A 13705-nucleotide genomic window follows, 5' to 3' on the forward strand; every position below is an offset into this window, starting at 1 on the left:
GGGAGTCAAAGATTTGTCAAAGGCAGGGGCTTTCATTATCTGCAATCTTCCTTTCATCTACCCAATGATTGTTTCAGATAAATCTGTTCTCCTGTAGAAATGAAGCAGATATGGGTAGAAAACTTTTAGGCAGAACTTGTATCATTCTTGTTGGTGATCAGATGTACAGAAAAGACCACAACAGTGAGTTCCAGTTCTCATTTTGCTTTCTGTTGAATGGATAACAGAAAAAAAAAGAGTCCAGTGAAAGTGATTGATGGCAGATTTTATTTTCTGTAAATTATGAAGATTAATGGAAACTACATTTCTTAAGTTAACACTCATGTTGTAAAACTAAAGGCTGTGATTATTGATGCTTTTTATTATTGCTATGTTGTCTATAGACAGTTAATTCTTAGTCTCTATTAATTCTGAAACAAGAATCATGAAGGAAAAAATTTAGTTGTTTTCATGTAAAAATCTAAACAATATGAGATATGTTGTTCTTTTTGATAACTAAAAACATTTAAATGGAAAAGAAGGTAAGTGCCATATCAGACACACATACATCAAAGAAACAGAGATGGTAAGAAAATCCAGTGAAATATTTTGAAATGAAAATATTAATGCTAAAACAAATTTCTCTAGGCAAACACAGGTAGAGCAATTAAACTCAATTATTTTGGTTTATAGTTTGTTTATAACCTGTCACTTTTGTACACTGCCTTAATTCAATGTTTCTCAAATATTCATTTGAATAGTTAAAATTTTCCAACAAAATCTAGAAAGTACTCAAATATCTTCTTTAGTCTTTCATGAGATGAGCAAAAATATTCAAAATTGATATGCTGTTTCAATTTTAATCACTGATCACTCATTGCTTTTAGAGGTTGGTAGCGAATAAGAGAAGCCTCCAATGTTCTAGAAATAATGGAAATTTTTTTTCTAAACTCCATTATCGGCATTTCCTTTGGCTATAAATTAGATTCTCTGGTATCCAGATGACTGATATCTTTGCCGGATTTTGTAGACACCCAGACCCACAACACAGAGGATGACCACGATGGCCCCGACCACAGGAAGCACAACTGTGTAGTCAGACAAGCACTCATCCACTACAAGAGAAAAGAAAACAAATACAATAGAACAGTAAGACTGGGTCATGTGGGGGGGGGAGCAGGGGACAGGGACTGTAGTCAGGACGTAAAATAAATAGATGAATTAAAAAATACATTTTATGAATAGTACTGGGAAAAAATTTTCCTCTGGCATTTATTGTCATAATTCTAAATATAAAAAAGCAAATCATGGAATTTCTTAATTGATTAGCCTAGTATAGATTCTGCCATGTAGATATTAGTGGTAACTCTAATGAAGATTTATAATGAAGAGGAGCAAGCTGAGCAGGGTAAATAACAAAATGTAAATTTTGAGGAGAAAAAGAGCACCAGGAAGTGGAATGGAGCTAAATCCTGTGTTCAAGAAGATAAATGGATTAAGAAATGGAATAAAAGGAGTGGTGACCTTGGGGCAAGATCCCACCCAGCTAAATTTCCAACTTGTGAAAAGGAATTAAAGAAAAGTTTGGAGCCGAATGTAGTGTGGCACAACCTTTAATGCCAGCACTCAGGAGGCAGAGGCTGGTGGATCTCTGAGTTTGAGGCCAGCCTGGTCTACAGAGCAAGTTTTAGGACAGCCAAACTTAAGCAGTGAAAGACAGAAAGCTGGTGAAGATGTAATTAAACAAGGATGCCATGTTCCAGCCTCAGCAAGCAGCAGAACTTGGTAGTTTTGGCTAAGTGGTTCTGAACTTAGAATTAAGGATAGAAGAAATATGCAGAGTGAGAGACCTGGGAAAACCTTGCCCTAAAAGAGATGTCTCCATCAAATCCCTCCCCTCAGGGCTCAGGGAACTGTGCAGAAGAGCAGGCAGAAAGAATGTAAGAGCCATAAGTGATGGAGAACATAGAGGAAACAAGGACAGATACACATATGAACTCATGGAGACTGAGACAGCATATGTAGGGCCTGCATGGGTCTGGACCAGATGTTGTCCTAGAGTTGAAAGGAGAAGTGGATCTACTTCCATCCCTAAGCCAGAAGCTATCACCAATCAATAGCCACTTGCAAATGAAAACTTAGATTTTTTTATTGGGGAACCAAACCACTCTTAAGGGTAAGCCCCATGCCCGAGAGTAGATGGCCAACAGAAAATGAACTCAACAGCATCTTTGGGGGTTCTTCGTCTCATAATGTTAAATCGGGACTTGTTTTTTAACCTTACAGGTCTTTTGTGTATATATTATGGCTTTCAGTTTGGGGTTTTTATGGGATTCCTGTGTATGTGAATGTGTGTGTCTGTGTCTATACGTGTTTCTTGTACTTTTTCTATGTCTCTTTTTCTTGTTTGGTTGTTTTCTCATATACTGATTTGTTCGATTTTGGTTTATCGTATTGCATTGTATCATATCATACGTATTGTATTATTATTCCTTAGATGCTTGGTTTATTTTTCTAAAGAGAGACAGAAAGGGGTGGCGGGAGCTCTCTGATCCACGATGAAGGAAGTGAAGGAGGTGCTCTTGGGGAAGACCTGCGATGTCTGCGTCCCTCAGCCCTGGACTAGACAGCCCCAGCGTTTTCTAGTCAGCACCTTACCCCCAATTCCCTTTTTATCTCGAGCCTGGGATCCTGCTCCGATGCCTTCCAAGGCTCTCAGGCTTAAGAGCCTGGACTCCTTTCCAACCTTTCAGGTATTTCAGGGCCTTGCTTATCCCTCAGACTCCTGAGGCTAGTTGACCTTGTTCTTTCCTCCTGCATGTTTCCCCAACCCCACACCCTCGTGGACTGCTCCTTCGCTGCCTTCCAGGCTCCCTCCAGCCCATAAGAGGTGCCTGGGCCAGGACTCAGGATGGAGCCCTTCTGCAGAAGGCTTTGCTCAGGGCCTCAAAGACTTCCTGCCTGGTACGAGCCCTGCCATACTTGCTCTAAAGAGCCTCCCTGAGGGCTTGGCTATGGGCCCCTCCCACGCCAGGAAACAGCACTCGGGGGTCTGATGTATCAGAAAGACCCTGAAGCTCGGACTTCATTGGGGACCTCTAGAAGTGGACTCCGTCTTGGAGGAGAAGAGCGAGGGAGTGAAGCCACCACACGAGGAGGACCAGTCACTAGGCTAGTCGGGTGCCATATGCATCTGGAAGCAAAGTTCTGCTTGGATCAGTTTGGTGCAGCAATCTAGGCTGCAGAGTGATGGAAGTGGGTCCTTGGTTTGGATCAATGAGAAGCTTCACCTGCAGGTGTACTAGACTGTGTTGCCAGGCTCTGAGTTGCTGCTGTGCCCACAGTCTCCCCCCAAGAGCCTAAGTGTCATGCACCCCGGGCTAGAGGAAGAAGCAGCTGTAGTGGCAGACGAGGAGTCTGCTACACAGGAAGAGGTGGCCCGCTCCCCCCCCCCCCCCGCTCCCCCCGCACCTCCGGCCCCAGAGGATACAGCAGAGTCTTGCACAGATCCTGGTCATGAGTCACCCCATAGTCTCCAAGGTTCTGGACCTGTGGCCCAAACCGGGGATCAACCTTTCAAGGATAGCCAAGCCCTTGGCTTGTTGCTTCAAGATGACAGCATGGATAAGGAGTGCCTGCCACAGACACCACCTGACCTTCAGGGCATCTTAGCTGCCCAGAAGAGCCCAGAGAGCAATGAAGCCAGTCTATTAACTCCCAGGGGGCCCCAGGTGCAAACCTGCCCAACCAAGAAGTTACATGTCCCCAGCAATGAATGCCTGTCTACAGTAAAGATCTCAGAGAATCCAGCTCCCTAACTTCCTTGTACTGCTATGCGGCCCTCCTGACCCAGTAGAAAGCTCCTCAAAGCAGGGGGGAGAATACCCGGTGTGCGGAGTATAGCAAGTCATTCCTGCAGCTATACTACCTCAAGAAACATGCATTTATGCACACAGACCACAAGCCTTTCCTGTGCACTGAGTGTGGCAAGAGTTACAGCTCCGAGGAAACCTTCAAAGCCCACATGCTGAGCCATCGAGTGGTGAGGCCCTTCCCATGCTCACAGTGTGACAAACTTATGGTACCCGCAGAGACCTCAGAGAGCATCAGATAGTCCATTCAGGTGCCCGACCCTTTGCGTGTGAGCAGTGTGGCAAAGCTTTTGCTCACCGACCTTCCCTGAGGCTATGCCAGAAGACCCACCAGATGCCAGATGCCCCTTCTCCATGTCAATGCCCAGTGTGTGGGCAGCTCCTGGCCACCCAGGGTTTACTATGGAACCACATGAGGCTCTACACTGGGGGAAAGCCCTTCCTGTGCCAACACTGTGGCGGAGCATTCTGCCAGCGGGGCAACCTCCAAGGACACTTGAGGCTGCACACAGGGGAGCGCCCGTATCAGTGTCCACACTGTGCCAATACTGTCCCCCAGATTCCCGAGCTGCAGCGCCATCTCATCTCCCACACTAGTGAGGCCTACCTGTGCCCTGTGTGTGGGAAGGCCCTCTGAGACCCACATATACTCTGTGCTCATGAGCACCTATACTCGGGGGAGAGGCCCTTTCAGTGCCCCCAATGTGGCCGAGCTTACACATTGGCCACCAAGCTGTGCCATCACCTCAAGTCCCACATGACAGACAAGCCCTACTAATGCCCTATCTGTGGCATGGGCTAGGCCCTCCCTCAAAGCCTCAAGCGGCACCAGCTGAGTCACCAGCATGGTGTTTCCTCCAGCCCTTCTCTGCCTTCCGCTGCCTCTGAGCCCACTACGGTGTTCCTACAAAGTGAGGCAGAGTAGCTGGACATATGCAGCCAACAAGAAGTGTCCCCCCAAGTGGGGTTATTGTGGAGGTCACCATCTCTGAGAACCAGGAAAAGTGCTTTGTGGTACCGGAGGAGCCAGTCCCTAGCCCCAAACTGGTGCTGATCCACAAGGACGTGGACTTTAGTGGCTGGGCCGAGGTGGTAGAGGTAGAAGCGGGCACCTGACACCTTCACCATGTCCACCCCTGTCCCTACAAGAGCTCTATATAAAGACAGAGAGAGAGAGAGAGAGAGAGAGAGAGAGAGAGAGAGAGAGAGAGAGAGAAGAGAGAGAGAGAGAAATGGTGTGGATCTGGAAGAGAGGAGGAGGAACTGGGATGATTAGGGGGAGAAGAAACCATAATCAAAATATACTGTATGAAAAAAATCTATTTTCAATAACGTTTTTGGTGAAGCTAATGCTGCCAACATACTAATCTTCACTTTTAGCTCCCAGAACTGTGAGAACATAAATTTCTATTGCTTAAAACGTCCATCCTGTAGCACTTTGCTATGGCATGCCCAGCAAAGTAATAACCCTAATATTTCATCCACTTAGCTTCAAAGTATTCTTATATTTTCTACAGTGTTTCTGCCAGTGGCCATGCACTTTATTTTCATCTTGCTCACACTTGATCATTTCAGTCCAGAAATTCAATTTTCATGGGTAATATGAGGGCGACTTACATTTGTTATTCCCATTGTACTGGAATGCTGTAAATGAATTCCTTGAGGTTTTGGAAGCTGTTCTTTTTTATAAAGTCTAGGAACTAGCTATGGGATGGAATTATCCTGTTGTTGGTATGGCTGTCAGCTCACTTCCTTCAGTCCCTGTATTCATGCTTTCTATTTCCATCAGTTGGTCTGAAAAGGAAGACTACGGCCAGGCAGTCATGGCACACGTCTAATCCCAGCACTCGGGAGGCAGAGACAGGTGGATCTATTGAGTTCAAGGCCAGCCTGGTCTACAGAGTGAGTTCCAGGACAGGCTCCAAAGCTACACTGAGAAAACCTGTCTCAAAAAAACAAAAAGAAAAAGAGGAGGAGGAAGAGGAGGAAGAGGAGGAGGAGGAGGAGGAGGAGGAGGAGGGGGAGGGGGAGGGAGAAGAAGAAAGGAAAGGAAGACTGTGAAGCAACTGTTCTTATTTATTCCAGGCAGAAGGAGGTACCTACAGAATTTTGTTCACTTGTTGAAGGGTTTTTAGAGTGACTATGTGTGTGGTAGATGGGAAGAGAGAGACAAAGTTAGGAGCCTGCCTCAGCTGACCCTCCACTCTGCACTGGAGAAAGTAAGCAAAGCTGTGAGACAGGAACATATCCAAGTATTGATTTACTAGCTATTCTAGCAAAACCACTGCTCTTGTAGCTGCTGGAATGTTCATCCAAGTTAACGTGGAGAGCGTTTATGTTGGTGGGGACAGATAACAGAAGTCTATCAGCTGAAAGAACTCGCTGAAGATGGAAGATGTACAACTTGACAAAACATCTTATTGCTCTGTTCTTCATGTTAACTTCTGCCTCTTGTTCCCATCTGGTGTGGAAGTCACTTCCATACAATAGATTAAACTTTAATGTGATTGTTCTTCAAGATGGCTAGCAGCATCATGAATCAACACCTCTCACTCTGCTCTGTAGAGCTCTACAAGGGCCCTTGACATTGCATACCTGGGAGCCTAAAGCAGAAGTGTTTGACAGAGGACAAAGGACATCACATCTCTCCAAGCCAAGTGTGTGCTATTACCAGAATCACTTAGGAGAAAGCCAGGCCCTCACATCCAGTTTCCAATCAACACCTCCTACTTTAAGAGGAAATGGGTGTTTCTGAGTACTCTGGGTATGTTTTGGGGCTCTTCAGGCTCTCTTGAGTCTTCCAGATGCTTCCCTCAACCCCTCAGGAATGTGAAAAGAGCTAAGACACTTTCAAGAAGAACAAGTGCATTTCATAAATGAGCAGTAACCATGGAGTAGTTGCCAAATTGCATGAACTTCCTGTTAAAAATGAGTGGAAATGTGGAAAATATAGAAAAGTTTCCTTCTTTAGTCCACCCCTCACCATCAGCACTATGTTAATCTTGCTCTCTTTGAGTGCCCATGGCCCCTGCACATATGTTCTTAAATTCCATTCATACAATAGCTTTCTCCTCTTTAAATGGCTGTTTCTGGTAAAAATGTAGTGTTCATAGAACGACATTTATCTTTCCACTTGAGCATTATTTAAAATTTTTTTTGAATTACAAAATCTAGGAATGTGGACTTGAGCTAAAGCAATGACCAAAAGAAAAGTCTTTTGGTTATAGAACAGAACAGTGGTGTGCAAGTTTGACAAGAAGGGGAAGTAGGGAGAAGAGTGAAGGAACATTGGTCTCTTGCTCGAGGTCTCTAACTGATGTTTTTTCCTTTAATGAAGTTTCATTTTCTTTTATACATCTGCTGTGAGCATTCATAATGAAGTAGACATAGGGAAGGTTTTATCCACCAGACCTTCCCTGCTTCAGAGTCTTCACAAGTAGACAAGCGTGTGCCTTATTTTGAAACCACATGATTAATGTTGGCGGTTTTTTAAATTTTCATGGTGAATTTGCAAAGAAATACATATTTCCTAGGAGGTAGATGCTCTAAGACCAGCTTTTGACAGCTTAGCTGTAGTGACACCTACTGATATGAACCATATGACAGTGGCACCAAGAAAAGCAGAAACACTAGGATGCAGAGAAACCCTTCAAAAGCACAGGCTCCAACACAAACAACACATGGACTCTGACAAATCAGAGGGGTTTTTTTTTTGTTTTTTTGTTTGTTTGTTTGTTTGTTTTGCTAGACACATCTTTAGTTATATAATAGAATCCAAAGTAAAATCAGATTCATATTAGAAGTTCACATGGAGACTCTATTCATAATGACTAAAAAGTACTTTACAATGTTTTTTAAGTTCCTCCAAGAAACATATTTTAGGTGAAGTTTATGACCCTTCTGGTCAAATGTAGAAGTCCTAGCAACACTGTTTTCAGACATGGAAAAGGGTTGTGATTTGAATAAGAATGGTTCCCGTGGACTCATGTATTTGAATGTTTAGTCATCACTATTTGAGAAGGATTAAAAGGATTAGGAGGTGTGGCCTTGTTGGAGAAGAAGTGGACTTATTGGGGCGAATGCTGCCTTGTTGGAGGAAGTATATCACTGGGGGTGGGCTTTGAGGTTTCAAAAGCCCATGCCAGACCCAGGTTCTCTTTTTCTCTCTCTGCTGCCTATGGACCAGGATGTAAAGCTCTCAGCTCCAGAGCCATGCCTACCTGCGTGCCACCATGCTCCACATTACGGTGATAATAGACTAACCCTCTGAAACTCTTAAATGCCTTCCTTTATGAGTTTCTGTGGTTATGCTGTCTCTTCACAGCAAAAGAAGAGTGACCCAGACAAGACACGGGTTTTTCTAAAAAGTGACTTGCCTTCCCTGGCCTTCATCTAAGGGCTAGTTCCCACCTTAGGAAGGAGCAGACAAGCTCTGTGCAGTGGTTCAAATGCAAAGAAAAAGACAGGTGTCAACAAAACTGGCTTTGAGGAAATGTCCAATGAAATGCCTTACATTTCAGAAAAGGGATTACCACAGAACTTATCTCTTTCTTGAATGTGGAAAAAGTACATCCTGCTTTTTCCTCTATGCAGGTGTGAAGAATCTATTGTGGAATCTTAAAAAAAAAACAAAAACTTCTTACTTAAGACATTTAAAGTGTGCTCTAAACATGCTGGAGTTATTTAGTCTTCTTTAACAGCGTTTATAAGAAGTGTCCACAGTAACCCCCCCTTCCTGGTGTGTGTGTGTGTGTGTGTGTGTGTGTGTGTGTGTGTGTGTGTATGTGCTTATGTGTTTATGTGTTTAAATGAGTGAGAAATTTTTGTCTCAGTCAGTTAAAGAGTCATCTGCTGGAGTAAGGCAGTGAACATGCATCTATATATATATATATATATAGTTTTCACATATGAGTGTAGGGGAGCACAGCCCTTAGAACTTCACAGGGCTCTTCCATTATAGTAAGTCATGTGCTCTGGCTCCTTAACAGCTTCAGAATAAACACACCTTGGAACCACCCCACTGGGTTTCTAAAGGCTGCTTGTGAGTTAAGGATGGTTAACTTACCATTTCCAAAGCGGTCTCCTTCAAACTCAAAGGCTTGGAGACGAATGTTTATTGTTTTCATTTGAAGCTGAGCTGACAGCTGGAGGCTCTGCTCAGTCACACACTTGAAGGAATGCCCGACTACTGTCTCAAACATCATCATAGCGCGCTTCATTCCCTGGTAAGTCTTCTCTGAAGACAAAGAGTAAACTGTGATATGCAAGAATCCTGACAGTAACAACTAAGTTCCAGTGCTACTGGCCTGCTAATGTCCAGACCATTGCCTTCATTCAAATGTGGCCTTGGAGCTTTGCCATCTTCTCTTCATGAAAAAAAGAAAAATACTCTAGGTGTGCAAATGTTTTCTGTGGCTCTGCTTGGAATTTACATAAATGTTTCCCATAGTTTCCCAAGTGGGAACAATGAACTGAGTGTTATTCCTCTGGATTCGTTCACATCATTAGAGACAATTTTCAATTCCTGGAGCTATGGAGAGTTTCCTAAAGTGATATTGTTCTAACACTTATAGTGCATGATAATGAATCAGTACAAAACCAGACTAGTCCACAATGGTGCAGCTGCATGCCCTGGGACTGGGTCAGTACAGCAGGAGGAAGAACCTACCAGAAAGGAGATTGCTTCCATCCTTGGAAATGTATCCCATTCATTCTGTTTGCTGTCCAGGAAAGGGACCTGCTCATTATGTCATATAAAACCTTTTCAAGCCAGGCGGTGGTGGCACACGCCTTTAATCCCAGCACTCGGGAGGCAGAGCCAGGTGGATCTCTGTGAGTTCGAGGCCAGCCTGGACTACCAAGTGAGTCCCAGGAAAGGCGCAAAGCTACACAGAGAAACCCTGTCTCGAAAAACCAAAAAAAAAAAAAAAAAAAAAAAAAAAAAAAACCTTTTCAAAAAGGTGATCGTTAAGGCAGCTGGAGTTTAACATATGACAGATTTCATTGGCTCCAATTTGACAATCACTAGGCACTCTTCCAATCACACTTTGTCTTCATAAATAACAAAAAAAATTTCATGGGCCAGAGCCAAAGTGTCTTGTCTGTTTGTCAGTTACAGTAAGGAATAATATCACAAAAATTAGCAGGTTGGAAAAAAGAAAATAAAATTAACAAGTTGGCCCTAATTTATCTGTTTGCATTGTTCTATCATGTAATATACATTGGTAGCTTTCTTTATATATTATCTACCTATCTATATGCCATCTGTCTGTCTGTCCTGGGTATCATACTGCTGTCATCCACATTTTTAGCCTGTCATCACTACTGTAGTGATAATGAATTACTGTTGCTAACACTAGCACCAGCACCACAATGACATGAAAACCATCATCACTGTGTCTACTGTTCTTCATACTAATAATGCTTAGCCCTTGATCATATGAACCTAGAACTGGTTTCCTCATCTGTTACCTCTAGGTTAATTTCTAGTCTGATATTCCTTTGCCACATTTCTTGAGAGTTGACAACCCTACTACTGGCTAAAATCTGGTCCATCCCTAGCAATAACATTAAGCAATTTCTATTAGCACTCATAATACTTATTGTCTAGCCTAGATAAGACAAGTGTAAGTTAACACATATGAAAATTAATTGTCAGTTGTTACATTTTTATTTACATTTAACCAGAATCACTGACAAAATCCTCTTAAATAACATCAATAAAATATAACAAATATTTTAAATAGACTTTGCCCCCACTGTTTCATTTATTAGCAAATTTCATTAGTTAGAGATCATTAATTAGTAATGTTTAAGCCAATCAAAATATAACATGTTGAAAGGAGAAAACAGAAAATTCCAAAGCCAGTAAGTGGCACAGTAAAGAGGCTCAATAAAAATGTGTCATCTAAGGCTAGGCTTTCTGGGGAAATATCTGAGGCCCTCCGTAGACTTGTTAGGTTCATTTAGGAGCATTGTCTCTCTAAACATGAACATTGGTAATTCTTTTAGACATGCCCCACTATGGATAGTTTTTCCATGAGGGAACCAAACTGAACTTTCATAAATGCAAATTTGATACACCATTTCCTTAACCCAAATTTTCCTATGGTATATTTATATGCTTTAGAATAAAATCTCAAGTCTTTAGCTTACCTGCCCATAGGCCCTACATGCCCTGGACTGACCATCCCTGGAACCTCCTCTACTGTGTGTTCACTCTCTAGGGCACTTTAGGACCCTGCTGTTCCTTGGATGCTATGTTGGCTTGATTGAGAATATCTTTCCATAGGCTCAGATATTTGAATATTTTGTCAGTTGGTAGCACTGCTTGTGGGTGTGGCCATGTTGGAGGAAGTACCTCACTCTGGTTGGGCTTTGAGATTTCAAAATTTCAGGCCATTCTCAATGTGCTCTCTCTCTCTCTCTCTCTCTCTCTCTCTCTCTCTCTCTCTCTCTCTCTCTCTCTCTCTCTTTCTCTCTCTCTCTCTCTCCCTAGCTTACAGATCAAGACATAAGTCTTCTGTTTCTTGCCCTATGTCCCAGTCACCATGCCTGCCTGCTGCCACACTAATCTGCCATGATGCTGATGAACTGCTGCCATATGTAAAAGTTGCCCCAATCCAGATGTCTGTAAATGGCGAAACTATGATCAGACTTCATATCATCAAAGCAGTCTTTCTCCTCTGGAGGTTTCCCAAAGGACACATGAAATAGCTCTCCATTCTCCGACATTCTGGTGGGGTTTACTCATAGAACTCTTTACCACTTAAGAATATCGTTTAACAAAGCTGTGTATGGTACTCTACCCTTCTGGAATGCAAGCTCTACTTAAAAATATAGTTTAACATGCCTGTGTATAGTGTTCTTCTCTTCTGGAATGCAAGCTCCACTATGACAAAATCTTATCAGTTTGGATAATTATGGCTCCTTGGTGTCTAACACAGACAGAGTTTGATACTTAGCTACATCATATTTTTGTAGAATAATATACAATTCAGAGTACAGAATAAATTGCACTCCAACAACAAATCAAAAGGGTACTGAACTAAAGATAATGATTGCCAGTATAATCTAGACCACCATCCTCCATGATCAGATAAATTGAAGTACATACGTGTTGTAAATTCCCCCAAAGTTTTAGTTTTATTGTAGACTACTACTCTGTTCTAAAAAAAAAAAAAGCATCAAAGAGTATCAGAGTCAATGACAAGAAAATGAATGAACCAGGAATTAGTGATATGACGGTTGTTCTCTTACTAACCTGTATTTGAGATAGTCAAATAGGCTCCCACTTCACTGATATAATATGAGTTTTCTTCCTGTAAAACAGCAATGTGTTAATCTTTGGGTAATCTCCATTTTTATATTTATAATCTCAGCTATTAAATCCTTGATATGAGAGCTAAAGTATATGTTTGTGCTAGTCAAAATTATATTAGAAAAATTTAACCAAAGTAAACATACCACACAATAAATTTAAAAAAGTAATAAGTGACTCCTGGATCCAGATTTCTCTATTTCTTACTTGTTGCGAGAGCCTGAAACTAAAGTTTTACCAGAAGAATTTCAATTCTGCCATTTCCAAATTGGAATTACATCTGAAAGGCAAAGATGAATGGTTAATAGAGGTGGATGGTATTAACTTAGACTACGTATTCTCAAAATACATTGGGTGGAGTTTGAAGATTTCATCAACACTCTGGAGAAAATAAAATAACTGTATATGCATTTTCCTTGGTAAAAGGTCATTTGGTCTAGAAAGATAAATAGATTCAGCTTTTCAGATTGGTTAAATGGGTCACCAAAAATGGGAAGACTCCATTTATCCTGGAGTCCATATCTTACCCCCACATTTTATGTAGGAGTTTTCATTTTGGAAATCCAAATAAACTGTGCAATAGCCCTACAATATCTTGAAAGACTGGAGCCACAGAATGTTCATTTAATTTGGGCATGAAGGAGTCAATTTAAAAGTAAATTTGTGTTTCTATTTGGTGATGAGAATTTAATCCATGGTCTCATGCATAATAAGTATATACTCTACCCCTGAGCTACATCCTTGACATCTTTCTGTTTTTCAAAGTTAGTGATTTATATTGTTATCACCATAAAAGTGTAAAAATAATGATAATATAACCAAAATCAGAATATAAAATCAAATTACTTTTAAAAGTTTCACATGTAATCATGAAAGAAATTTGATAATTATGATTACATTATAGTCCATATCCCTGTTATTCATAGATGAAGTGATGACTCATTGTACAGTACAACCTACTTTAGAAAGACCAATGATAAGATACAGGAATTCTAGACTGGCCTACCATCATGCCTTCATAGTTTGTACCACACACTATAGCATACACTCCCATGCATTATCCTGATTAATTCTCACAATCACGAGAAAAAAATGAAGATTGAGTATTATTCAAGGACACAGCACTATGGGGACAGGGTAAGATATCACCACCCACTGCTAAATCCAAACTAGAATTAATTTGTCTTTAATATCCACTCCATGTCATACATTGTTCAAGGACCTGGCAGAACAGGCTCTCCTCCAAAGTACTCAATGTCATCAGTCTTAGAGGCAAGAGGAAGAGCACATTTGGGCTATCTATTTGTTGCTGTGGGATAATCCTTCTGTATGCTGTGAATATGTATTACTCTCTTTGCTTGATAATAGAGCTGTTTGGCCTATAGCAAGGCAGCATAAAGTTAGATGGGACAATCAAACTGAGGATTCGAATGAAGAAAGGCAGATGTAGCTGGAAATTTTCCTGTGTCCTACCCAGTCCTGCAGCTGCTCAGACCCAAATAAACATACAGAGGCTTATATTAATTACGAACTG

The 13705-nt window shown here is 41.7% G+C and overlaps 1 protein-coding gene across 1 annotated transcript in view; it reads right to left on the reverse strand.

Moving 5' to 3' along the window:
- Positions 1-858: 858 nt before the first annotated feature.
- Positions 859-13705, reverse strand: part of Lamp3 (lysosomal associated membrane protein 3) — a 40724-nt gene continuing 27877 nt past the window's right edge. Inside the window, exons 4-6 of the mRNA XM_059277282.1 lie at positions 12115-12172; positions 8917-9087; positions 859-1094 (exon numbers count right to left, since the gene is read on the reverse strand). Of these exons, the coding sequence (XP_059133265.1) occupies positions 961-1094; positions 8917-9087; positions 12115-12172 (363 nt within the window). The 3' untranslated portion in view covers positions 859-960. The remainder of the gene's footprint in view (positions 1095-8916; positions 9088-12114; positions 12173-13705) is intronic.

Source organism: Peromyscus eremicus, chromosome 12 (assembly GCF_949786415.1).
Source record: "Peromyscus eremicus chromosome 12, PerEre_H2_v1, whole genome shotgun sequence".
NCBI lineage: Eukaryota > Metazoa > Chordata > Mammalia > Rodentia > Cricetidae > Peromyscus > Peromyscus eremicus.